Source organism: Mollisia scopiformis, assembly GCF_001500285.1.
Source record: "Mollisia scopiformis unplaced genomic scaffold LY89scaffold_16, whole genome shotgun sequence".
In the NCBI taxonomy this organism is placed as follows: domain Eukaryota; kingdom Fungi; phylum Ascomycota; class Leotiomycetes; order Helotiales; family Mollisiaceae; genus Mollisia; species Mollisia scopiformis.
The window spans coordinates 20,806-46,351 of record NW_017263596.1 but is presented as its reverse complement, the minus strand read 5'-3'; the positions used below and the strand labels follow the sequence as shown (position 1 = coordinate 46,351).

General features: G+C 47.5%; 8 protein-coding genes across 8 annotated transcripts; 5 read left to right on the top strand and 3 right to left on the bottom strand.

The window, feature by feature from the left end:
* Positions 1–477: 477 nt before the first annotated feature.
* On the bottom strand, positions 478–1,389 carry LY89DRAFT_117800 (uncharacterized protein). Its single transcript, XM_018205120.1, has one exon. It carries the CDS (start codon positions 1,244–1,246, stop codon positions 620–622), a length of 627 nt encoding a protein of 208 aa, XP_018068980.1. The 5' UTR covers positions 1,247–1,389; the 3' UTR covers positions 478–619.
* A 1,442-nt stretch (positions 1,390–2,831) lies between these two features.
* Positions 2,832–5,726, top strand: LY89DRAFT_539687 (uncharacterized protein; the record flags this gene model as incomplete). The annotated part of the gene is made up of 2 exons (XM_018208148.1): positions 2,832–3,048; positions 3,100–5,726. Coding segments are annotated over 2 exons (2,844 nt in total), but the record flags the coding sequence as incomplete, so codon positions are not given.
* A 779-nt stretch (positions 5,727–6,505) lies between these two features.
* On the top strand, positions 6,506–8,612 carry LY89DRAFT_720118 (cytochrome P450). Its single transcript, XM_018218544.1, has 4 exons — positions 6,506–6,917; positions 6,968–7,653; positions 7,797–7,840; positions 7,952–8,612. The coding sequence occupies exons 1-4, from the start codon at positions 6,613–6,615 to the stop codon at positions 8,468–8,470; spliced, it is 1,554 nt and encodes a 517-aa protein (XP_018068978.1). The 5' UTR covers positions 6,506–6,612; the 3' UTR covers positions 8,471–8,612.
* Positions 8,564–11,852, bottom strand: LY89DRAFT_783722 (uncharacterized protein). The gene is made up of 2 exons (XM_018222714.1): positions 9,460–11,852; positions 8,564–9,409 (listed from the first exon to the last, which is right to left on the bottom strand). Exons 1-2 carry the CDS (start codon positions 11,648–11,650, stop codon positions 8,856–8,858), a joined length of 2,745 nt encoding a protein of 914 aa, XP_018068977.1. The 5' UTR covers positions 11,651–11,852; the 3' UTR covers positions 8,564–8,855.
* Positions 11,853–12,212: 360 nt separating this feature from the next.
* On the top strand, positions 12,213–14,922 carry LY89DRAFT_735700 (actin-like ATPase domain-containing protein; the record flags this gene model as incomplete). Its single annotated transcript, XM_018220040.1, has 11 exons — positions 12,213–12,513; positions 12,563–12,891; positions 13,005–13,124; positions 13,177–13,347; positions 13,398–13,442; positions 13,511–13,580; positions 13,631–13,913; positions 13,964–14,063; positions 14,111–14,220; positions 14,292–14,650; positions 14,702–14,922. 11 exons carry the CDS (start codon positions 12,213–12,215, stop codon positions 14,920–14,922), a joined length of 2,109 nt encoding a protein of 702 aa, XP_018068976.1.
* A 652-nt stretch (positions 14,923–15,574) lies between these two features.
* Positions 15,575–16,908, top strand: LY89DRAFT_783720 (uncharacterized protein). Its single transcript, XM_018222713.1, has 2 exons — positions 15,575–15,923; positions 15,977–16,908. The coding sequence occupies exon 2, from the start codon at positions 16,013–16,015 to the stop codon at positions 16,595–16,597; it is 585 nt and encodes a 194-aa protein (XP_018068975.1). The 5' UTR covers positions 15,575–15,923; positions 15,977–16,012; the 3' UTR covers positions 16,598–16,908.
* Positions 16,909–17,317: 409 nt separating this feature from the next.
* On the top strand, positions 17,318–19,248 carry LY89DRAFT_686307 (GroES-like protein). Its single transcript, XM_018215256.1, has 6 exons — positions 17,318–17,532; positions 17,604–17,668; positions 17,813–17,934; positions 18,046–18,083; positions 18,145–18,736; positions 18,867–19,248. Exons 1-6 carry the CDS (start codon positions 17,409–17,411, stop codon positions 19,033–19,035), a joined length of 1,110 nt encoding a protein of 369 aa, XP_018068974.1. The 5' UTR covers positions 17,318–17,408; the 3' UTR covers positions 19,036–19,248.
* Positions 19,249–20,161: 913 nt separating this feature from the next.
* On the bottom strand, positions 20,162–21,912 carry LY89DRAFT_117408 (uncharacterized protein). The gene is made up of 3 exons (XM_018205118.1): positions 21,868–21,912; positions 21,631–21,818; positions 20,162–21,496 (listed from the first exon to the last, which is right to left on the bottom strand). Exons 2-3 carry the CDS (start codon positions 21,703–21,705, stop codon positions 20,273–20,275), a joined length of 1,299 nt encoding a protein of 432 aa, XP_018068973.1. The 5' UTR covers positions 21,706–21,818; positions 21,868–21,912; the 3' UTR covers positions 20,162–20,272.
* Positions 21,913–25,546: the final 3,634 nt, after the last annotated feature.

Here is a 25,546-nt window from a genome sequence, read left to right as displayed (position 1 = left end):
AACAATATCCGACACCTGAAGATCTCGATCTCTTCTCCATAGCCCAGACAGGGAGGAAGAAACTCCCCAAAACTTCGATGCAAGTCCAATGCTTCACCATTGCCCTCCAAGCTGGAGTACGTGAATCGTTACAGACTGTTCACAGAACGTCGGAATATTCTTGTTATGCCGGGTATTCCAAAGGTCAGATCGGTGCAGGTCCCATAGCACAAAGAACAGTCAGGCATACTACCTATACTTCGGTATATTATTTATGCATGAGCTTCTGGCCGAGTTCACCATGCATGTGTTACTCGATCAGAACTCCAACACGCATATCTGAGACATGTTCTTAGCCCTGTATTTCTGGGACTTCCCAAGAGATACTGGTAATAAATCACATTCCAGAAAGCACAAACGAGACTTAGAACAAACAAAGTGGGCTCTATGATTGAAAGTCGTGGGTACACAATCAGTCTCTCCGAATATATGTTTATTAGTAGTATCGTAGCCGCCTTCAGGCCCTAGGCCTAGGACAATGACGAGGCTGGACCAAAGAATAAGTGGGCACGCCGTCATCAGAACTACACCTAAACCTTACCCCACAAGGCTGAAGTTTAGGAGAATTTTACTAGAAACGTCAATGCAGGCTGGATGATTGCAAACCAATCAAATGCTCGATCGAGGAGAAAAGTACAAGGGTTGCCCGAATCGAATTGACGATTCGACGCTCATACGGAGAATCAAATCGAGATCTTGAAAACTGCGACATGCAACAAAGGGATGGGACGAAAGCGTCAGGATGTGATCTTATATGCATGAAGGATGAAGAGGAGTGAGGGTGAGTGGTTTTGAATAAAGTGGGTAATATCCCCAACCCAAAGAAAGGTCGGTCGGTCGCTGGCTGTGGTTTCGGTTTCGTCTGCTCGCGCTCTCTGGCTCCTTTCGGCGATGACAAGCGAATCGTGAGTGTGTCTCGTGTGTGCTGACCTTTGGTAGAGAGGAATTTTTGATCACAAGGCTGACGAAGGATCGAGGCGGTGCTGGACCAGAGACGACCCGAGACCTTTTCCTGGCACAACCGGCATGCTCTCATGCCAGTATCGGACCATAATAACGATCTTGTCGCAGCCAGCCTTTGGTGCCTGCGGGTGCGCGCGACTGCTGCCCGAAGGAGCAGTGAGTGAGGGATTGAGCGAGTCGTGGAGCAGAGAGTCAGAACAAGAGTAGTACAACGTCTAGAGTTTGCTGTATTGCCATACTGCATCGTTGTATTGCCTCTATACTTGCCAACAAGTCGCGGTCTCAGCCTTGTGCAAGTCGATCGTCGATCGTCGATCCAGAATCGGGGTCAACTCGTGCCGCAAGGGACCAGCGCTACAGTAGGAGCCCAGGGCCTAGAACACATCATCACGTCAAGTGACATCAGCCCCGTCAATGTCGATGCGCGCCCATGTTTACTGTACTTTTTAACCACTGCACTTTTACCACCCTCGTGGTCGCGCGAATCAGACTCCGCTCTCTGCGAGGGTTCGTCCATCAGGACAAATAGGATGCCATCTTCACCGTCGAGCTTGGGTGGCACAAGTCACAGGAGCCAGGGACAACTCACTGCTGGCTGCCCAAATCAGTATCTTCCAGAGGAAATCCTGCGCGGATGCTGGTTGAGTGCCGCAGGTTGTCGTCATATGGAAGAAAGTCGAAGAAGGAGGGACGTCCGCGGCGACAATGCCTTTTCCTTTTCAAGTAATGCAGTAAAGATAGAATAGGACAGACTTGGACTTCTCAGAAATAATCACGATAAGGTTAGCAGTCGTAGTCGCAGTAACAGAAGTAGCATTAGCAGTAGTTGCAGTAGTTAGTTGTATCTGTCAAAATCTAGGCAGTACTTCGAAAGTACTAGGCCCGGTCGCACAGAAAGAAGTCACTCGAGCGTAAAGCGGAGCGGCTTCTTTTCGTCCTGAAGGGTCAGGGTCCTCGGGAATGACGACCCTGCATGGCAGCTAGTCCAGAATGGGACAAGGCCGAGTTAAAGCGGGTCGATCGCAGAGCCCTGGTACCTTTAGTGGCATCGGGAATTCTCTCCAGATCTCAGAACAGAGATGCCATACTCTCGCGAACAGAGAGGAAAAAGGAAGGGGAACCGCAGGAATGGGTTGGTGCTTCAGACGGTAGGTGTGGCTTCGGTCTAGACCCATTTTCTCTTCCTTTTCGTTGGTCGTCGATTGGGAAAGCGACACACTCTACAAATCCAGATTCAACGTCAATTCTTCGATCTGAAGATCTGAAGCTGCCCACCGACTGAGACATCAGAGCAAGCGTGCAAGATACCTCTGCTCTGCTCTGCTCTGCTCTGCTCTGCGAAGGTCGCAGTCAGATCCGATCTTTTCAGATCGTTCTCCCTTCCCCGTTGCCACTCCCTCTTGGACTTCTTTACAGTTCCCTCCTTTTCCTGTTGTGTTATACTGCTGCTCAGCGTGGTCCTCTTCACCTTGTCAGTTACCTACCTACCTTACTGCCACTACCCATCATCTTGTCTGCACTAGCATATACATCTTGTATCAGAATCGCCTGTCTCTCTACTTGCTGCACAGCGTCGCTTATACACCTTTACCATTCTTCTTATATAGCCAGCTTCCCGTCTTGTCGGTCCTAATCGCGATAATTCCTGTGCCACTTTAGGCCACTTTAGCAGTGACGGGACCTGGGAACAATTGGCATCGACTCAAGCACTCGTGGTTGAATACAGACGTCTGCCATGAGTTCGTGCACAGGAAATTATCCCTAACACCAGACGGAACGATACAATGCTCGGGTCTTCCGCCAAGCAGCATCCCGTCGAACCAACTCTTCATCCGCGTCGACTTCCAGCCCACCTGTCGGTGAGCTTACGCCATGAGAGCCCCCCAGCACGATCAGATGAAGGACACCCAGGGGTGAGGGTGACGGAGAAATCGGGAGCATCTCCAAATAGGCAAGATTCGGATGAGAGCCGCAAATCGGGGGAATCAAATGTGCAAAAATGGTTTAACAACTCAAATTCTCGGCCGGAGACAGGCTACACTCATGGTTTTGACGATAGTAAGTTGCAGAGGTAGAGATCCATAATGGTTTGTCAAGTTGCTGACGAGGCCATAACCGCAGACGACCCGCCTTATTTTGTCCCTCACACTAGTTCAAGCACGTCCAACAACGATGTCCCAATATCTGGAGTTCCTAGGAGGTACCTCCTACATGGAGGCCGAGCTATGACCCAAGCCAGCAGCGCAGACGATTTCAGAAGTGTGATCGATGATCTGACAATTGAGAATAAGAAGTTGAAAGAGCGATTGAGACGATATGAGAGATCACAGCCTCCACAATTGGAAAAGGACAAAATGTTTGAGTTGAAGATTCATGGTCTACCCCCGCGACGACGAAGAGAGCTAGAAGATGTTCTGAGGCAATTTGCGTCGAGTATCGATGAATCAGCCGACGAAGATGCCAAACCCGCAAGGAATCGTCGTTATCCACCGTTTGCCTCCCTCAAACCGCAGACATCAAGCTCTACTACGAACCCAAAACATACTCCTTCGTCTTCGACTTCAAATTCTCGTCCGAACGATTCCGCGTATGCCTCCATGTCAATCTCAGGGCCAACCTCTACGTCTACCTTAAATCTAGTTCCGGAGAAAAAGGGCTCACAACCTCGAGTGGCCAGGGAACAGAATATCCAATCTTTCCTGCATAACATCCCTGAAGGTCTTTTGCCCAAGCATTCTCCTGTCATGACCGAGAGACAGAAGAAAAAGATCGTAGTTCAACGTCTAGAGCAATTGTTCACTGGGAAGAGAGGTGCAAAGGCTGGGCAGAATAGCCAACCCCTTCAGCAACAAGAGGTATCGAATTCTGCAGCCAGAGCTGATCAGGCCGCCCGGATCGGTCCCCTCGAGGAGGAAGGCTCAAGAGAGGCACATATACTTGGAATGGAAATTGACTTCGAGCCTGGAAAGCCATCCAAGCTATTGGCCGATTCGAGTTCCGGATCGCGAATATTGACTGATTCCTCGGACGAACAATCACCGGAGCGGTCAAGTCCTAAGCAGAGGCCAACGAGGCCACTTGATCTGGACCCTGATCGAGCACAGATCCCTTCCGAGAATGTGGAGTATATCCGACATCTTGGCTTATCAACGCCAAGGTTGATCACTGAAAATTCCGCTGATGTGGCTGTCGACGCAGAAGGTTGGATCTATCTGAATCTCCTCGTCAACATGGCCCAGCTTCATATCATCAATGTCACTCCCGAATTCGTCCGATCAGCAGTGTCGGATGTGAGCGAAAAGTTCCAGATCTCACCGGATGGGAAGAAAGTCAGATGGCGAGGGGGATCAGATGGTACCCGCATGAGCAGTGACAGTGGTGAAAGTAGTGTTCGTAATAGATCGCCTCAAGAGAGTATCGATGGGCATAGCTGCAGGAAAAGACGCAAAGTTGAAGTTGGCAAGTTTGCATCAGCACCGATCGAGGTGGACGAGCCTTGCATGCCTCTCGAGAGCTCAGATCCCTCTTCTTCTTTCCATTACAAGCCTCTCTTCCGCCACCAAAATTCATCATCCGGAGGCATGATATCAACGGACGAAAGCGATTCCTCGTTTGGCTCAGGACCAGAAATGGATGGTGCTTTAAAACGAGGACGAGGCGCACACGCATGGAGTGGCGTCTCCCATTCGATTGGATCGAAGAGGAGACGTCGTGACGACGGGCCAATGGTATTCTACAATGGTGCCAAGTTTTGCACAGATCTATCTGGAGACCGAGGAAATATTTTGACACCGCTTCACGTTTTCGGTATCGGTAAAGATGGCTACAGTAACCAAGCACAGGCTGCTCTTGGTTCCACTGTTCAGAAATCAACTCCAGGATTTACTCGTACGACATCAGGCTCAATGCTACCGTATAGGCCATTCAAGGACTATTCGAAAGGCAATGATCCATTCCAGACCGAAGAGAACCGACCTAAAACACCAGAATTGTTTGACGACGAGTCGGAAGATGAACAATTTGTGCTCAAGAACCCTCCTGGATCATCTTCGAATGCTCTGCAAGAATTTGAAGCGAGTGGCCTCGGTGGAGTTCAACCATCAGATCATTTTGCGGTTCATGTTCAGACACGACGCGGGAAACTCGATGAAGCCAGTCATCCGAAGCTTTCCCGGTTCTCGAGGTTATCATCCCCAGGTAAAGCTCCAAGGAAGTTTCTTCATGGGATTTCAAAAAAGTCCATCGAGTCGTTTCAAGAAGCAAGTCCAGAAGAGGCGATTACAGACCGGCTTGCCATGTGGCCGGGATTCTCGTCACCACCGCGTAAAACTGATGTGGCGGCTGACGTTGATGTGGTCCAAACTGAAATCTTATCAGCGAAATACGTCCAACTGCCACCCTCGCAGCTTCCGCCGCCTGTTGGCTGGGTTGCAACTATGGATTCCCAAGATGAAGACGACGATGACACTGACTCTTCCAATGCTAGCAGCTCCTCGGCGGGGATTTCTCACCTCCGCCGCGACATGACATTCTTGCATGAACCTCATGGCTCATACGGCCAAGGAATAAACGATATGAACGACCCAGACCTTGCGGATGACAGTGATGGAGCGGAAGGAACGTCGGAAACAGACAGTGACATTGACATGCTTGCTCAGGTTCGGCAGGTCGATCCTTATGTGGTTGCAGAGCAGGAGCGAGCATTCGCGATGCAGGTTGATGATGTCGATGCTCGTGGAATAGGAGCGCTGAAGAGTAGTGCTGCGACGATCAACGATGAGAGCGGTTATTCGAGTGCCATCAGTCTCTCATGAATATTGGTGTTTCGACTGGAAAATAAGCAAGAGAGAAAAATATAGTTGTAGGATTTTTGATCTCGAGCGAGCGGCATTAGGCAAGATTGAGTTAGCGCGGAGTTCAATGGGATGCACCCGGATTTTTGTTTTCGATATCTTGGGTATGGAATGAGGCATGAACGGTGTTTGGGTAAACATTCAATGACAGGTATTGTAGAGAAGATGTGATGAGACTACCCATCTATTAGATACCTATTGCATTTGGACGCAGAATATTTTGACAATCTTTTAGCCTTTGCTCTACTTGTGATTATGCACGTCACCTCTTCGACGTATATTTTTATCAACAGCTCAAATATGATACTACAACATGTATGAACGCAGAATGATTAAGAATAGCTTCTTCTTTCTGTAGAGCAAGGTAGTAAACTAATTCTTGTGCTGGACCGAAATTATTGCTCCAACATACTGTGGTGCATGATGAGATGGTGCTTTGAAAACGGCATTCAAAAGTGGAGGATAAAACCTCCGCGGCACATCTTCACCGCTTGCTTCTAGACTCAGAAGATAGATAATGATTGTAGATAAGATAAGATACATAATAGGTGTATTCGTGGATGAGCTACCCACTGTTGCAAAGGTGGGGTTAGCCTATTGCTTTTATGATGATTATAAAAGCTTCCAGGACTGCAGAAACGAAAGGTGGGGGGAGAGTGGGCGCAATATAACTTTGCTACGATCGAGACATTCCTATTGTCACTACTGAAACGTGCTTGATCACTCGATTGAGTGATTCTTAGAACTGTTCGTCGAGATGTCGGTCCTTAATCTTTTGGTCTCTTGGTTACCCCTGAGCATACCGGTCTTACTGCTGGTTTATTATGTACTACCCTTCCTGACGACCTTTCTTTCCTTGTCCAGAGTACCTGGACCTTTCAGCGCTAAGTTCAGTAACATCTGGCTTGGCTTCTCAGCACGCAATGGCGGGAAATTCGCAGCTGTCGATTGGGCTCACAGAAAGTATGGCAAGGTTGTCCGTGTAGGATACAATCATGTATCGATAGCAGACGAAAGAGCATTACAGGTCGTTTATGCTCACGGTAATGGGTTTCTGAAAGAGTAAGTAAGCGCCTGGTCCGTTGGCTTGTTCCCTAGCTGATAGAAAATAGTACATTCTACGAGGCCTTCGTGGTCGGCACGACAGGAATGTTCAATACTCGAGATAGAGTCGAACATACTAGGAAACGGAAGTTGATGGCTCATGCTTTCTCTCCCAAATCGGTTGGCGAGTTCGAACCGTACATGAAATCCAATCTCGAACGGTGGGTTGCGCAACTGGATCGCAAGTCGGCGTACCCCACTCGAAACGGCTTTGCGGAATTTGATGCGATGCCGTGGTTCAGCTACTTGGCTTTTGATATCATAGGAGATCTTGCTTTTGGTTCGCCTTTCGGCATGGTTGAGAAAGGAAGGGATGAAGTTGAGATGCAACTCACCCATGGTGGACCTGTGACCATTACGCCCGCCGTGGAGGTGTTGAACAGACGAGGAGAAATATCATCCACGCTTGGATTACTTCCAGCACTTCGTCCGTATGCGAAATACTTGCCAGATCCATTCTTCACTAAGGGTGTTGAAGCTGTGGCGAATCTCAATGGTATTGCGGTACGTGCCGTCGCCTCTCGCTTAGACGGACTCGAAAAGGGGGAGAAGATCGGTTCAGGACGGAACGACATTCTTGAAAGATTAATCAATGGTAAAGATGCGTATGGGAATAGGATGGATAGGAAAGAGATCACGGCAGAGGCTTTGACCCAACTCATTGCGGGTTCAGACACCATCTCCAACACATCGTGTAAGTGTCTCGTGTTGCCAGAAAATTTTACTATTTTTACTCTCTCCGAAGTCGTACTTGAGATTCGGTGGTAGACTACCTCTTGACACATTCATATCTAATTCCAAGGTTCATGACAAAGAGATGCTAATTCCGAGGTTCAGGTGCTGTGTTTTACTGGATTTTGCATGGAGAGCGTGCTCGACCTGTGAGTCTCGAATTTTCTACTTATCCTCACTGTCCGAACAGTCGTATCCTGGAATGCATGCTCTAGAATCAGAAAGGCACAAATACGCTGACTCCAGCATCTTGAATCTAGGGAAAAATAATTCCGAGACTTCAGGCAGAGCTTGATGCAGCAATGCCACACACCGAAGGCGTTGCCTCATATGCTGAGGTTAAAAACCTTCCATTCTTGAAACGCTGCATTGACGAGGGAATGAGACTTCATTCTACATCAGCAATTGGGCTTCCCCGGATAGTTGTTGGTCAGGCAGTCGAGTTCGACGACTATATTTTCCCGCCTGGAACCGTTCTATCAGTCCCGTCCTACACCATACACCACCTCGAAGAGATCTGGGGCCCGGATGTGGAAGAGTTCAAACCTGATCGGTGGTTGTCTTTGAATGCTAGGCAGAAGATGGCTTTCAATCCTTTCAGCTATGGGCCACGTGCTTGTGTTGGCCAGAATGTCGCTGTTATGGAATTGCAGATCATTATTGGAACTGTGTTTCGCAGGTACGAGTTTCAGCTCTATCAGAATATGTTAGAATCGCACGAAGGATTCTCTAAGAAGCCAAGGGAATGCCTGGTTGGTCTCAAAAGACGAGTGGACTAGGGAGACCCAGCGGAGGCTGTTAGACGTTGGACTTGACGCTGTCACGTCAGCAGTTTTGATGGAGCTGGTCTTGGAGTGCGGTGTTGAGCTCCTCTTACACTAAAGAAAAATGAATCGCAAGCAATAATACGGCTGGATCGTGATTGAAATTCTGTTTTGATCTTCATTGTGATTTCTATCATGAACTCATTGCTTCCCCGTAATGGAACCATTTCTCTGGGCACTTATAGCATGGCCAGATACATGATAGAGGAAGACTCGACATAAATGATACACTGTGGTGCTATGCAGACAAAGGCATAGACCAAAGGCTCGCCTTAATTCGAACAGAGACTGTTGATTCCCGCAATACCAAAAAAGTCTGCAAGAGTAAATGGTTACTTGCTCATCGAGAAACTGATGGACGCCGTGACAATGGTCCACGCTGCGACGACAGTGGGGGCTTCGACGACGTCGACGTCCCGATCCTCACAATCTCGCCGTCGTAGCTGCCAATCGTTGCTTCCGCTTTGAGATCCTGGCCCTTTGAGTTGCCAAAACTTTTCAGCCTGGGCACGAGTACTAGGTCGAAGGATGACATGCGTGCTTGCACAATCCGACTCTCTATCGACTCTACCTTGGCACCCTGAACCTCAATGATAAGTCGGAAGGGCTGCATGCTGAATTCTAACCACACGTTGGTGGCTTTCTGGGCGAGTTTTTCGAGCTTCTGTACGTGGCTTTTGTCAACTTCAACCACCTCACTTAGCATCTCTCTGAGAGCGTTCCTGATGGTGTCACGCTTGTCCGCAAAGCTCCTCTTCAGTTGTGCACGAGGGTCAAGGGGAGACGCTGGTTTCCGGAGGAAGGAGCGGCACTCCTTAACGGTGACAAACCGCCAGCGCTCGGTGTCGACCTCGGGTGTAGGCCAAGTGTAAACTCCATTGTTGAAGGCAGGGTCTAGTGGCGTCAGTCAACAGCAACACGTTAGAGGATTGGTCTCCACAAACCTTCTCCGCCACACTCCTTAATCCAGTCTGTCTCATACTTCATCCCTTCGTCCCCAAAGACGCGGAATGGGCTGCAGAAGATGTGCTCGTGGAGGACGACCCAGATACTATGCTGCAAGACTTGGCGCATCAGCCGCTCTGGCGTGGGTGTGAGAAGCTTCAGCGTTTTCTCCTTTCCTGGGTCATTCATCCACTCGGACCGTGCCAGGTTCTCGACATCCTCTTTGAGTCCCTGAAACTTGTCTTTGATCTCGACATCCTGCAAATACTCGACTTTGTCCCGAGCCCGGTCTCGTTCTAGCAAGGCCGCACTGTATGCATCTCGGTCTCTCCGCAACTGTGCCTTCTCCTCGGCGTGCTTCTCCTCGAGAGCGGTGCTCATCTCCTGATATTTCTTCTTTAGACTCGCTTCCTTTTCGGCAAACCGAGTTTCCAGCTGTGCCTTTTCTGCATCCAATGCCGCCGTCTTGTCCGCGAGTTTTGCAACTTGATCTCTCTCCATCTCGTCCATAAGAGCGTTAAGTCGCGCACATTCCGCCAGCGCCTCTTTGCCTCTCCTGCTGACCTCCTCTCGGTGCTCGTCTTTCAAGTCTCTTAGTTCATTTCTGTGCCTTTTCTCCATGTCGCCCTTGGTTTGGCTCCACTGGCCCCTTTCTAACTTGAGGGTCTCCTCTGCTTGCTGTAGGGCTATAGCGAAACCTTCCTCCAGTTTGTCAACTCTGCTTTGATAGTTGTCTTGCCTTCGCTGTAGCTCGACATCGTGCTCATGATTTACTCGAATCAACTCCGCCTTATGTCCTTGCTCCATCTGTTGTAATGACCAGTTGTGGTCACTTTCTGCCTTATCGATGCCACCTTTCATTGTAAATATCTGGGTGTTAAGCCTGTTTACCTGATCTTCGTATTCTCTCTTGGCCTTGGCAACAGTGTCTCGATGGATCTTTTCGACCCTCTTCAAATCGCCTTTGAGGCCATCCATGTTCAAGGCATACTGACTGCGGAGATCGCTCATCTCAAACTCATGCTCCTCTTGGACCTTTGCTTTCATCTCCAGTCGCAGATTGACTAATTGGTCATTATGCTGCCTTTGCATTTCGTCGAGTCTCCCCTGACACTCTACCTGCATCTCATTTATTCTGGCTTCGACGTCCTCTTCTGTTATCCCGCCACGGCGCTCATCCTGGAAGGTGGAGAAATCCATGCCAAATCTCTCTCCCACGTCACTTCCTGCTGGGACGGTTTTGCCGGCCTTTTTCAAGTCCAAAACTTCCTTCAGGAGCTCTTTTTTAGTCTCACGAAGCTCATGCATCGCATTTTTCACGGCCCGCTTCTGATTTTCCATCTTGACCTCGTACTCATCTCGCGTCTGCGTTGAGCTTCTCCAGTCTACTCGTTCTAGCAAATCGCTATTGTCGCCAAGAAGTTCATAGTTTATGACTTGCAATTCGGTCTTCGCCTTTTCCAAATCTGCTACAGTAGTCCGCAAATCTGCTACATTGATCTGCAGGTTCTTCGAATGGTTATACTCAAAGCCGATTTGCTGCAGGAGCAGCTTTACTAATGCTTTCTCGTCAACTCCAGCTTGTTCACGACGATCAAGCTCGGCGCAAAAGTCAGGTCGCTCCTGGCGGAATGGTTCTGCGTCGGCCAATATCATTTTGCGCAGTGCTGCTAGGAGTTCCCTGGATGGATGTTTCCCCCGTTTCTGCGGCTGCTCATTGGACTTCTTGTCGTCTGGTTGCTGCGACTTTTGGACTTTGGTGCCGATTCCTGAGGGTGTGATTCTGGATAACCATTTACTCTTTTCTACTGTGCCCTCGCTGGACCCGTTCTTGTTACCCGTACTCGTCACTTCGCTCGTCTTCGGCCCACCACCCATTCCCGTCGAGGTGGTCTTCAGACCTGTTCCAGTCTCCTTTCTGGTTTGGAGTGCCATAAATTCGAGAGGACTCTTCCCCATCTGTTTGCTCCTGGTCATCATGACGCGAACAGTCATACCCATCTGGTTGCACTTTGCCATCAATTCGTTCGGTGTCATCTCCGTGTTATGGCAGACCGCATTCAACTCGTTCACATGCAGACCCATCCTATTGCTCACGGCAATCAGGTCGCCCATATCCAATTTCGTCCAGCGCATCAAACTCGTCATGTCGTCCAGCCTCTCGCTGGCGCCGCCCCTCCTTGTGGCCATGTTTTGTGCGAAACTATCTATAATTGAAGCAAAACGGCGAGGAAGAACGTGCTTCTCAAGAAGTCACGTATTCGACAAAGTTAAGTTCTACCGTACTGGGTGCGAAACAAAAGGCCATGAAGCAGAGAATGGTTCGAGCCATCAGGCTCCCAGCTTCATCGACGCCGACTGGAGATTGCTGAGACAGCAAAACACAGTGGTATCGCGCATGTACGCAAAAGCACACACGGCTGTGGTGGCTGATTCTGGGCGTATTATCGAATGCATCTGCGCCTCGCTAGCCTGGTTGCCTTCCTGCAGGCGACCCCAGTCACCTCACGCTGCCTCGCCGTATCAAAAGCAATACCACCCAAGACAAGACAAAAGACAAGACAAGGGCAAGGATGTCATTAACTAGTACCAATATAGAGACCGATGCATGCTCCGGAAACTGCTTCTTCCCATATCAATCACGCGGGGCGCGAGGCTGCGGATTCATCTTGAACAGAATTCCTCTTGCCATGCTCTCAGCATTTGATATTTCACTCTTTGATGTCAACGGTCTTGAGAAAACCTACCCTCCATGTTTCCCTCTTCCGATACAGGATCTCCTCCACAGTCGAGAATGACCTCGAGACATTCGTCGGTGGTCTCGACTACATCGAGCAGATCGAGCGTCAGGAAACCCTCTCTGAAGGCTAAGCCTTCAGCGCTACAAGGCAATCTTCTAAATCACTCTGATGACTTCCTCAACGAGAATCTCCTTGAGGACGACGAGGAAATTTCTATGTCGGAGTCGCCCCGAATATCCCATCGAACTCCGACCTACGATGCTGGGAATAATCGGCTGGTGATTGCTATAGACTATGGGACCACGTTCACGGGTGAGCTGGGAATCCGAGATCAACTGTCGCGATCCTAACAAGACCGTAGGTGTTGCATATGCCTTGCCAAGATCAGATTATGCCAGTCTCGACGAGGTTTTGGTGGTAGATAACTGGGGCCCACAGATGAACATTACTAGCAAGATTCCGAGTATCTACTCTTACTCCCCAGCAACTTCTCCTCTCGATCAGCAGTGGGGTGCTAGCATCAGTGACGATTCTGTGACCATGGTGAACACCAAAATGGAATTGGATGTGCAGGAGAAAAGGATAGACGAACTTGAGTTGATCTTGCAGGTTTTGGAAGGAACCTCCAACCTGGACTTCGAGCACGTCAAGAAATCCCAAGGATACCCCGAGTATACCTGGAAAGATCCGGTAATTACTTGGTTCATATTTTTCCTTTGCAAAGCTACTTGCCTTCCAATTCGGCTCCGTGTTTCTTTTAGCTTAGCTTTCTTCCACAATCGTAGAATGCTAATTTATACAAGGAAGAAATTGTGACGGACTATCTCACGAAAGTGTTTCAATATCTCGACGATTCTTTCGAATTCATCGGTGAACACCTCAAGTCAAAGATAGCGGTCGATATCGTCGTTACAGTGCCAGTGGTACGGTCAACCTGTTGTCCTCCCAGTCCAGTCCCAGTACTAATCTTTGCAGAGGTGGTCGTACAGAGCCAGAAACTCCACAATCAGGGCGATCAAAGAAGCTGGATTCAATGAATTAACCTACCCCAACCTAGAGAACATTATCATGGTCACTGAACCTGTAGCTGCCGCGATTTATACTGCTCGTCATCTCAAGGAGGACAAAAAGGTCGAGTTTCTTAAGGTAGAGGCTCCCTTGGCATTGGTTCTAGAAAATATGCTAAACGGCAATAGGAAGGAGAGTGTTTCGTACTGTGCGATGCAGGCGGAGGCACCGTTGTAAGTGACAGACCGTGCTGATGCAAGCTCACTTTGCTACATGTTATTTACTAACACGCAACTCACAGGACTGTGTTTCTTACAAGGTTACCCAGCTAGAGCCTACCTTAGAGTTGGAAGAAGTCACCACTCCAACAAGTACTCAGGTTCTATCTCAATATGTCTTGTGATACTAACACAGCTTCTAGGCGACAAATGTGGGTCTTCATATATAGACGCAAAATTCAAGCGATGGCTCCGAACTAAGATTGGGGAACGAAATTATGCGAAGTTGGATCCTCGAAGTGCAGGGTCTCAGATCGGTGCTCACACTATGGAGGAAAAGCCAATGAGGCAGCTCATCAAAAGATTTGACGAGAGGAAGAGAGCCTTCTCCAATAAGCCCTACGAAGTACATCTGGACCTCCCGCTTCCCCTGCACACCTTGAACATCCCTGGCAGGGTCACTCAAGGAGACCTAAGAATCACCCAGTGAGTCTATGCATATAGTGTTCTCGGGCCACCAAACTAATGCTGTCTAGCGATGAGATGAAAACGATATTTGAAACATGTGTTGATGGTGTCATCGAGCTGATCAAAGGTCAGATTCAGCAGGTAGAGAGAAAGAAGTATCGAGTTAAGGTATGCTGCCTTGCTCTTGTCGTTGATCAAAGCTTAATGTGTTGCAGAATGTATTCCTAGTTGGTGGTTTTGGTGAATCCCAATATCTACAGGAAGAACTCAGAGAGTCTCTGAAATTAAGGAAGATTGTCATGAGACGGCCCGAGAAAAATAAGTCGTAAGTCTTACTCTTGTGCTCTGGCTTCAGTCCTATACATATGAAGGCAGATCTCTAACACACGTGAAAAGATGGACTGCCGTTGTTCAAGGTGCTGTTCTTTATGGCATTGAGAAAGCCCACCACAAGGACGTAACGACCGTGGCAACTTGTACTAAGAGCTATGGGGTCAATCTCAACGAGATGGACTCGATTTCCAAGTACAGTCGGGAGGATGTATACGTCGATCCAGTGACGAACAATAGCATGGCAAGAACGCAGTTGACGTGGCTCATTCGCAAGGGGGACCTTATCCTTTCGGACGAGAAGAGAGAAGCAGAGAAGGAATTCATGCATACTTTCTCAGACCCCGATGATCGAAAGTTCAAACTCCCTGTATATGAATATTCCGACGATGATCTACCGGATCGTTATGAGACGGGACAGAATGGTATGCTCATTCCATGGCTCGGCGTGAAATATAAAAACTAACATCGACTAGAACTGGGTCGCTCGGCTGTACTAAGTTGCGACCTGTCAACTTTTTCGCTCAACGAATTCGTGCTGTTTCGAAATCCAACCACGAAGCGACCTTACTATGTGGCATATCTCGTTTGCAGATTTATAATGTGTGAAACGGATTTAGAGGTTGAGATCCGCTGGAAGGAGAGAGTGGTGTGTAGCGAAAAGATCAAGATGGAGAGTCTTAGATTTGGGTTGTAGACTAATTGAATTACTTGCGGACTGCAGTTGTTGACAAATTTCTTGGGTTTTACTCCATACCCTACGTTGCCACGAGACTGCTCGATACGCGGAATCGGCAGATATCTTGGGATCTTTTCCCATGGTAGCATTCTCTTCGGATGTATCACAGCCTAGTTGCACGGAGGCTACATAGTCCAGATGTTTACTCAACCCCAGTCAGTCAGCCCGAGCCTGGTAGGATATTTTGCAAGGCTCAACACCGTACGACACGTACCTGTCTAGGTACATTACGAAAAATAAAAATTAAACATGGCGTTGTAGGCATTCCGTCTGCGCCCCCACAAGAGCAAAGTCGGGTCTCAGTTCAGGGACCGTTTCCTGAGACATCAATCAGACCAAGGCTCTCTCCGCACCACTCGACTCGTTGAGCCCATTGATATGCAATACTGCAGCCTCATCACGAACAATATGTCGGGGAGCTGCACGCTAAGCCGAATCTGTCTTGTCGGGCGGCTCGATATTATTGCACTGCCCCCACCAGATGGAAAGAAGGCGTTCTGTCGCTGGTCACAGGTGCTGCACATGGATTGAAAGCACCTTGTTGCATCCACCTGGAGCGGGGTGCCTCCAAATGCTGCGGCTCAGCCTGGTTCGCGAACCACCACCCGCACTCGCAGCTGTAAAGGCTGGACAGGTCAATTGAGATATCATACGTGGCACATCTTCTAAGGTGGGCTCTGTCGGGATTCCTCGTCCTCTTGCTTTACTCAAGGTGCGCGAGGCTGAGGCTCTCTTTCTTTCCTGAAGAGGGGAATTCTGGGTCGGACGGTTGTGCATCTTCCTTCTACGCAGTTAGCTGACAAAACAGCCTCTGCCCCCAACGTAGTACCGAAGCCTCTTCACCGAGCCTGATCAGCTGGCGTCCACATAGCCTGGTATTGATTCATATCTGGAGGGCATTTTGATTTGAGTTGAGGCACACTCGTTCAGGCTCCATGCAACGACAATAAGATTTATTGGTACGTGCTCAGTATCTCGACGATTGTGCTGAACCAAAACTCACCTGGTTCAGGTACCGGTCCCCATCCCACAGAAATACAAACAAGATATGAAGATGTTCGGGAAGAAGAAAAAGCTAGAGAAGCAGCTGGCTGAGCTCTCGCTGCAGAAACAGCAACAAGAGCAAGCACAGAGATGGAACGAACTCCAAATGCAGGAGCAGCTTCGAGCGAAGGAAGAAGAAATGCGACGCAAGGAACAAATATGGGAGACCGAGCGACTAGAGAGGCAGAGGCGAGAATATGAACTGAGGGAAGCGGAACGCCAGAAGCAGAAGGCGATGGAATGGGAAGAACAACAGAGAAAGGACAGAGAGGTTGTAAAACACGAGCGAGTCAAGAAAACGACACCCGAGGCCCTCCGCGGTCTGCGAGACCTGATCCGACAGCGATATCAGCTTGACATGGAGATCTGGAGTTTGAAGGGGGCCCGCAAACCCGACCACCCGATTGTCTTCGAGAAGATGGAAAAGGCCGACGCAGTATTGCAGGAAATCTGTGCCATGGTCGAGACCTGGGAGGAGAACGAAGCATTCTGGACAGCACAGGAATGGGTTCTGGCTTCCAAAATTAAGGAACAGGTGATGAAGAGCGGAAAGAGAGTCTGGAGGAATAATCCGCCGTGGAATGGATGAGGCGTGGATTGAGCAGAGACGGTTGGCGGACGAAGTTGAGAATGACAAGGAGAAATACCAAGATGAACGGATCCGCGTATGTACATAGATACATACGTAGGCACAGAGAAACAATTGAGTGGATGAGAAGGGGTTGTTGGAGTGAGTGAGTGAGTCTGGTGAAGCAGTGGGGAACTCTCGACTGGCCCGGCCCGCTTGGCTAGGAACGCAGGGTTGAATAAGTGGACGTCGCAACTAATTCATCAAGTATCGCATTACATCGCATCGCCTCGCATCTCATAGACACTCTCAATGAAGGAACTTTGCATATGAACGATTCGCAATGACACCATTTTATGATTATTTTCTTCAGGGGACACATGGCCCCTCGATTTTGTTTCTTCTCACTCGACCACCGCCTGCCTGCCTTCCTTTCTGGCTTCGCTTCTATTTCTTCTAGATGTTTGCACCCTAAATCTCCTCCCTTTCCTTGAGTACCACCAATATGGGGGATAAAACAACCCCGCTGGCGATTACCTGCTTCACAAACGTGCATTTCGTCCAAGCCGAGCACAAATGCCGATATTAGCTCTTTAAACATGCTTAAACTGGCAAGAAGATTGTGGTTGCAACTTCCCGGACGCCTCGACGCGGGCTGACGCACCATGATTGCAAATCAACAGAGCATGCATGTTAAAGTATATTTCGTCCCTTCCATTACAGTATCTTCCTTTGCACAGGCTTTCTCATTTTTCTGCTGTCAAAGTGCAGCCGTTGTCAACAAAGAGTATCTGCTAGAATAGTTGGTTCACGCTCGATTTCTTCACCCGGAATGAAAGAGGTAATAGTTCATCCAACGCCAGACATCTGGACTGAGATACATGAGACGCCGGTACCTACTCCGGGTCCCAATGAGATTGTTATTCGAGTTATTGTTGCAGGATCTAATGTCAAAGGTTTGATACTTTCCCGTGACTCGTTGCCGAGACTATTGTCAAAAAGCTCGAACTGACTCTCTCGTGAACAGATTGGCTGCACTTGACAGCACTTAATGTCTCTTTGAACAGCGGCGATGATGTTGCTGGAATCGTCGTAAGTTGCCGACTCAGATCTGCGCTTTCTTTAGAGTTTCAAGACCCGGAATTCCTGGAAGCTAATCATTTCTGAATTATCACCAACAACACTACTCGCTGGAAGATATGAAAAGAACGTGACTGATCGAATATATGAGTTTAGCACTCTTTGGGTTCTGATGTCAGCAAAACCAGTGAATTCAGAACAGGAGATCGAGTAGCAGCCTTTCATCCCATGATGACCCCGCATGGTGCATTTGCCGAATATGCTGTAGCACCTCAGCAGTAGGTCAAATCCTGCCTTCGTCCAAGGAGTGTTACGTGAGCCGAGCTATCGGCACACTCTTCCAGAGAAGGGGAACTCGTATGCTGGATACTCTAGGCTGACTTAAATAGCACAGTGTTTAAGATACCTGCTGGGACAAGTTTTGAAGGTATATCACGTTTCAATTCATCCTTGATTCATGATATATCGAGTCCTTACCTCCATTACAGAAGCGGCAACCATTCCTCTAGTTATCACGACTGCCGGTATTACTCTGTTTCGTCGGCAAAACCTTCCACCGCCATGGTCACCGCGCACCCCATCGAGTAGTCCTATTCCATTGATTATCTATGGAGCTTCGGGAGCGCTGGGGACCTTTGCTGTCAAGCTTGCTCGTGCTTCAAATATTCATCCAATCATCGCCATTGCAGGTGCAAATTCCACTCATGTTTCACCACTTCTCGACGAAGCAAATGGTGATACTATGATCGATTACCGCGTAGGTCCTGAGGAGTTAAAGAAAACTGTTAAGGAAAAGCTCTCTCGGGCCGGTTTGGAATGTCATCATGCTTTTGATGCTATTTCCAGTAAAAGCGGAACCTGGATCCCCCTTTCTCAGATGTTAACAGCAGCGACCCCCGGCAACAGATCGTATCTATCAGTTGTGTCTGGTGCCAACAAGTACGACGAGGCCGAAATACAACATGGTATAGAGATAGTCTATACCTATGTTGGGACAGCACATTCAGGAAGCTATCGAACTGGAATGGTGAAGCAACCTCAGGATCAGGAACTTGTGAGAAGTGATCCCGAATGGACTTAGTAAGCGAAAAAAACCTCTTGATCTTCTGTACATTCCTACATGATGTTTTGTCATACTTACTTCTGACTCCTTGTCGTTCCACACTGCTCACCTTCAGCTCTTGAGAGAGCCATGCTGAAACCACTTTAGTGTGTTCTTCAGATATATTGCAAAAATGCTAGCAGAAGGAACCTTAACTGGACACCCTTTTGTGGTGGTGGATGGTGGTCTCCAGGGTGTCGAGGAGGGCCTGAGGAGACTAAAGGCCGGGGAGGCAAGAGGACGCAAGTTCGTATACAGGGTGTCTAGCGAGGACTGACATCCCTTAAGTCGGCATTGCAATCAAACATGGTCTATATACCTAAGTTGATCTGTTATAGTGATTCTCTATTTGCTTTTCAGCCAACATACCAGATGGAAGGTATCCTACAGTAGAAATGTTTGCTGTACTCTCCGGTTACATAATAGCTATGAATAAGAACTGTAGCCATGGAAGAGGAATAGCAAGTCTTACAGAGATTATTTTGCCTTGGAATACCACTCTGTTTGTCGGCTATTCGGAATTGTTCAGGCTCGTTTACATATTTCTCATACTTCCTATAACCAGGAAGAAAGTCGCTACTCTTATTGTAAGCACACATTTCACTCCCCATCCTTGTGTTTATGGAGACATTGCCGGCGCCACTATCAACGACGGGGATCATCAAAGCTGCATTTCAGTGCTTTTCGAAAGATCGCGGCAGCCTTTGAATTATTGTCTCTCGGTTCTTCAAGTATATTGAAACTGGGTTCGCATACCTATGTCAAAGTTAATCTCGAACATTGGGATCCAATAGTTGCAGATTCTTCGTGTTCAAGGAGCAGTCTGTAACTACCGAGACACACGATTTGTAGTTCGAGTAGAAGCTAGGATGAATGTTTTGGTACTATTTGAAGAAATGCTTATTCCATTTAAACTCCACTTCTTTGCATCTGGACACTGCTCTGTTGCTTGTTGAATCACTTTTTCATCAAAACATGTCAAGTCATTGACCGATAGCAAAAGATAAGACACGCAGGGACTTAGGCTTTAAGTTTCTGAGCAGGTCCAACTCGCTGACAATGTGACGCGTGGCTAATGACTCCCGAAGAGGATTTTCTCGCTCACCTAGCCAGTTTTGTTATTGAGAATCATTGCTCAAGCACTATATCCAACAAGCACGGGCTGCTAATGATAGATCTACCAATAACTGAAGGATGTCTGGAAGATTAACGATATAGGGACTATTCGAATCTGCAAAAACTATGTTATATTAAAGTACGACTTTTTTAAACCTTTTAGAAATTAAACTAAATTCTACAACGATCTTTTTTGCCTATGTCGATCGCTTATCTTATATGAAGTGCTTGTCGAATACTGCGTGATAATAATATTATGTGTATGTTTCCACGTCTCGAGTTATCTCCGGAGATATTAAGGATTCGGTTCTACAAATAAAATATACACTTATGAATCTATAATACCTAGCAAGCATGACTGGTATCTTCCCACGGCGACACTCTTCAACGAAATTAACTCATCCTTGGAAATCAATCCCATGTACCGCACACGTCGCCTTAGGCGGCTGAGGACACGCTTCATCAGATGGACCTTCCCCCTTCTCAAGGTTCACCGGCGCATTCAAACACCCTCCCTGACAAAACTGTACCAACTGCTCATGATACGTGTCATACACGCCAATAGCATATGGCTTCGCCGGTATCCCCTGGAAATGATCCCAATCGCCCTGCGTCTTACCGGGTTTCTTCTTGATTGGAACAGGAATCTTCGCGCCGATAACCATGTCTGGTATCTGACCTACACAGTTGATGAAGTTATATACCGCCGTATCCTTGTCAGTCGGGTTGCGTCTTGTAAAGGTATCCAGGACGTTCTTGCACAGTCCAAAGCTCAGGTTGTGCACACAGTACGCTTCAAGGAAGCACTGCCGATCACAGGCTTTGTGAATGCCTCCAGAGAGATTCACGTCCATGGCTTGACCGATCATGTGTGCTGAGGGGTGTGTGCCGGCGTATGAGCCTCTGGAAAGATAACAGCGGCTGCTACTGGCATCTAGGAGTTGGTCCCAGCCGTTGCGGGTGGCGCATGAAATCATGTCCTTGACTTTGGGTAGAAATTCTGTGTTGATGATCGTCTGGTGACCAGCAAGTGCTGGGTCGGTGAGAGTTGTTAGGTCTAGACAGGCGGTACATGCTGCAGCGCGACCCGTGAGGAAGTCCCGCTTGTTGCTTGAGCCACATGCTGCTGAGGTCGCTGGGGGGGTTGTACTTGATGTGGTGGATGAGGATATCGTGCTAGGCATCGTTGTCGTGATACAAGTTGCCACTCTTTCGTTACCTCCGCTGGGGCTTGGTATGAATTCCAGCTCCTCGTCTGCGCCCGAGCACCTGACGCAAGATTTGAACGCATCACAATACAGCGGCGGACCATTGACAGTTACCCATCCTGGTGGACACAAGCAGCAGCTCCAAGTATAGTTGAAGTACTGCCAGTATTGGCCCACAGGATCGGCACATTTGACGTCTGTCAGCTCGAGCTGCCAAGTGAGTGCTCCATTCGGGTCTAAAGTGAAGGACTCATTGGGGTTGCAGATAGGGGCCATCCCGGTATCAGACACATTATACCATGGTGCGGCGCCACAGATGTCGCCGTATAAATTTACTGAGGCAGGTGGGTTATATGTGTTGGTCCAGAGGCAATATTCTTGCTGGCCCCGAGCTGATATTGTTCGACAAGTGCCCTGGTGACAGGTCAGTCTGGATCCCCAAAGACTTTCTTAAAGGTTGAAGAGCTTAACCGAACAATATAGCGGTCCATGAGTTCTAAAGGTAAGCTTCCATGAGAAGAGGTGTAGCGAGGGTAAATATGACTTACGTTAGCATCTGCTGTTTCGAGTTCAGCAGAAACAACAGCGAGGAGGAAAATGAATGACAACACAATAAACTTCATGATGGACTTGACCACTACTATGTGGGTGTTCACAGAGCTCGTCTGAAGGGTAGTGGTGCAGCCATTTTAAAGAGAGGTCTTCAAGAGGCTGAGAGTGGCGTTGTGGAAATGAACTGAACAGTGTGAGTTGAGGCTGTGACACAATCCAATCAAATTTTATACTTAGCGATCGTGAAATGAAGGCTGAGCCCCTGAGAAACATCGTCGTCTCTAAATGGCCAAACTTTCTAATTTTGGCCAAGTGTGGCTTTCGAATTAGTGATTTAGTATTCGGAATCGCCTGATCAGAAGGAGTCTTCGGAATAGTGTGGGGTGTTCGGATCCCAACTGCGACACAAGACCAGTGATATTTTATGCTAGAGACTGCGATATATTGAAGTGGTGGTAATTTTGTTTCTGATTTTTGTCGTGGCAACCCCATTGGGAGCAGAGATTTGTCATTCAGTGGAGTAAGGCTGGGCAGAGTTGTGAGCATCTGGAATATCGATGCATGAAACTCCTTGGATCTAGCAGTCGAAATACCGGTAGCTTGATAAGTTCAAAGGCCAGCTAAGGTTGCAATCACATCTGCGGGTAATTTAATCACTCCTTCTCAAGTATTTGAAGTAGCGGAGTTGCAAATATCAAATAACCTGCAATGGCTTGAGGGATCTGGGCGACTTCAGCAAAAGAGTATCGGCTGTCCTTGAGATTCTGTCATGCCGCAAAGATGATGAATGGTATTCCTTTTCCCGCACCTTCAAACTTCAAGCTCTTTGCTAGCAGTAACCCCATGAGCGGCGAACCGACAAGTTGTTCCAGCGTATCGACCAGGCTAACTGCGATATGAAGTCGTGCTCGAGGATCCTGTGGGACCATAGGCGCTATCATCGAGAGTAGAATGAGCTCATAGCCACAGCTTGTTACTTGAACGAGGAGCTCTGCCAGAATAGTCGAGACTCGCCGGATATGGTTAATGGAGTCGCCTTTGAAATGCCGATTATTGCTGTGCTTATCGCTAGAGGAGCACAGCTTCCTCTTACCAGAATACAATTTACTCTAGTTCAACTGGTTGAGAGCCAAGCCTGCAGCTTCCTAGTAGGTAGTGGAAGGCGACGGATTAGAGAAGCAAGTTGGTGGCTGCCAATACGGATAGAATGTAACAAGCTATAGCTTTTGTCAGTGTGCGACTAGTGTAAACTGATCAATGATGAAAACATGGACTAAAGGCCAGTGCTGCGTAATAGACAGATAAGGACGTAAGATGCGCTGAAAGAGCTGCCTGTGCTAATGATGATGGACAAAAGCGCCAGCATTATATTTCTGTTATTCAAAAACACTCTCAAGTCTGTACCTGGGAGCCGCAACAACGCCATGATAGACTTTGTCTAGTTAATTGCCTTCGAGGTTCGCTTTAAAGCAACCATTACTGAGCTTTGTTTCATGAATATCTTCTGCGAATGTTGACGTCGAGAAACTCACGGAATCAGCCATATGCTTTTCTGGCGTTGTCTTCCCGCAATGCTACCAGTACTAGATAAAACAAGATCAAGAGCACGAGTCCAGGTACACACGGATCCAAGGACTTCGAGGCAAGAGGATGGAACTTAAGAGTGGCCCGAGATATCCAGTGGCGAAAAAATGGAGAATACTTGGAATAGGGTGATGGTGCTGCCGACGGTTGTGGACTACAACGAACGAGCGCAGGAGAGAAGTACTAGGTAACGCTTGAACTGACATTAAACCATACTCGTGATCATGGGCTGGTAGACATATTGGCATCCAAGTAAAAGGAGGACAGGCCTGGCCTGGCAAGAACAGTCTGAATGTTCGCGGGTTTTGGGGACAGCCTAGGCTTTTTCGAGGACAGCCCGGCTGTCCGGGCAGAATGAAGTAATTTGCACTAGCTGCACCTAATGCCCCACTCTTTGGGAATGCCCTCATTTCATGCTTTAACTCTCAATCCTTAGCACTCAATCCTTAGCCCTCATTTACTGCTCACAACCTAACAATGCGCTAGACTCGCAATGCAGCAGTGTAGTGTATTCAGTACAGTGTAGTCAATACAGCGCATTCAGTGGATTCAGTGGATTCAGTGGAGTACAGTGTACTCAGTACAGTGCATTCAGTGGATTTAGTGGATTCAATACAGTGTAGCTAGTACAGTAGCGTAGCCATGTGGCGGTGTAGTTAAAGGAGTAAAAGAATTAAAGTTAAAAGCGGGCGAATATGTAAATATATGGAAGAAGAAAAAGGATAAAACCTTAATTTTCACCGCTTTCGCGTAGTTAGAACAGCCGGGCTGTCCTCGAAAAAGCCTAGGCTGTCCCTAAAACCCGCGTGAATGTTGAACACGTTATAGAAGTAGCCTGCTCGATCGACATGTGAGACCTATCTCTACAGAGTTCGTAGAAAATAAGTAGAACATACAGATTATCACCATGCTTGCTTGTCACAAAAACAATCTTGTAATGCACAAACAAAACGGGCCATCTTGCAGATTGATTTGCAATGTGACCCAGAGGCCATGCGAGAAAAAGTGCTGCAGTGAAATCAAAGATTTGTGTTATGAAAGTATAGCAACGTGGATTTTGAAATTATATCGAGAATAAGGCCGGATGCTTATTTAAGCTCGAAAAATCGCAAATTAAAATTAAATTACGTTTTTTTATTTTTTATTTATATAATTATAAAATTCGATTAATTTAAAATTAATAATTTATTAATATTATAATAATTTTAAATATAAAAAAATTAATACGTATATAATTATTATAAAATCGTATAAAATATTTTAAATTTTTTTAAAAATTTTTTTAAAACCGATTATTGTTACGGACCACCTGGATCGCCTGGCTAATCGCCTGTCACCTGACCTAATCGCCTGCCTAATCGCCCGCGACAAAGGTCAGGCCGGGAATGGTGGCGTTCCCTAGCTTTAAGCCTATTGGGGCTTAGCTCCTCACATGACATCCCTTTCCCCTGGCATATATATATCTAGATCTTCTCCTCTTTCATTCCCCTTCTCTTCTTTACCTTTAGATTCTAAGAGATAGCCGAATCGATACTTCGTCTACGTACTGAGCTTCCCACCGTGCTGTCACATTATTTTAAATTATAATTTTTTATTTATAAATTAATTTTAAATATATATTATTTATTAATATATATTTAATTAAAATAAATTATTAAATAATAATTATATATATTAAAAATAATAAAAAAAATAAAATTTTATTTAATATTCGAAAATAATTTTCCGTAAATTTCGAATTAAAAAAAACTGTTGGAAACACAATGTCACAGCGCCGGCTGTTACGGATCACCTGAGCCCATCGCCTGAGCCAATCGCCTGTCCTAATCGCCTGTGACAGAGGCCAGGCCGGGAATGGTGGCGTTCCCGAGCTTTAAGCCTAATGGGGCTTAGCTCCTCACCTGACATCCCCTTACTTCTGACATATATATGTATATAGATCTCTCCTCCTCTCCTTTCTTCTCTCCTTAGCTTTAGATTCTAAATGAATAGCCCGACGTTGCGTCGCCACCTCACACCATCGTCACAGTGCTGTCACACACAATATACAGCTAATAATCACGTGATTCGTTTGGATGAGACCGTACCACGATGAGGTTATATTCCTTCTATCTGTGGTATTGAGTCTGCCCTCAAAACTAAGGGCAGTAAGCCAGCTATATACAGAGTATCGTACGAGGCTTGACTCGTACGCATAATATTCGACACCCACGTGGAGGCCCGAAACAGTAGATCACGCGGATAACTCTCACCCGCCGGATTGTCCTTATCCGACCGAGTCAGTACTCACCTTCCGAGTCAGAGGCGCCCTGGGCTATACTCCCGACA

Excerpts from the sequence above, each read along its gene's own strand:
- LY89DRAFT_117800 (XM_018205120.1), bottom strand. The coding sequence starts at position 1,246 with ATGCAGTATGGCAATACAGCAAACTCTAGACGTTGTACTACTCTTGTT.
- LY89DRAFT_720118 (XM_018218544.1), top strand. The coding sequence starts at position 6,613 with ATGTCGGTCCTTAATCTTTTGGTCTCTTGGTTACCCCTGAGCATACCG. Across the intron at positions 6,918-6,967 it reads GGTAATGGGTTTCTGAAAGA|TACATTCTACGAGGCCTTCG; the intron begins GTAAGTAAGCGC and ends GATAGAAAATAG. Across the intron at positions 7,841-7,951 it reads ATGGAGAGCGTGCTCGACCT|GGAAAAATAATTCCGAGACT; the intron begins GTGAGTCTCGAA and ends TCTTGAATCTAG.
- LY89DRAFT_783722 (XM_018222714.1), bottom strand. The coding sequence starts at position 11,650 with ATGGCCACAAGGAGGGGCGGCGCCAGCGAGAGGCTGGACGACATGACG. Across the intron at positions 9,410-9,459 it reads TAAGGAGTGTGGCGGAGAAG|ACCCTGCCTTCAACAATGGA; the intron begins GTTTGTGGAGAC and ends TGACGCCACTAG.
- LY89DRAFT_783720 (XM_018222713.1), top strand. The coding sequence starts at position 16,013 with ATGAAGATGTTCGGGAAGAAGAAAAAGCTAGAGAAGCAGCTGGCTGAG.
- LY89DRAFT_686307 (XM_018215256.1), top strand. The coding sequence starts at position 17,409 with ATGAAAGAGGTAATAGTTCATCCAACGCCAGACATCTGGACTGAGATA. Across the intron at positions 17,669-17,812 it reads ATGATGTTGCTGGAATCGTC|CACTCTTTGGGTTCTGATGT; the intron begins GTAAGTTGCCGA and ends ATATGAGTTTAG. Across the intron at positions 18,737-18,866 it reads AGTGATCCCGAATGGACTTA|TGTGTTCTTCAGATATATTG; the intron begins GTAAGCGAAAAA and ends AAACCACTTTAG.
- LY89DRAFT_117408 (XM_018205118.1), bottom strand. The coding sequence starts at position 21,705 with ATGAAGTTTATTGTGTTGTCATTCATTTTCCTCCTCGCTGTTGTTTCT. Across the intron at positions 21,497-21,630 it reads TCGAAACAGCAGATGCTAAC|GGCACTTGTCGAACAATATC; the intron begins GTAAGTCATATT and ends ACCTGTCACCAG.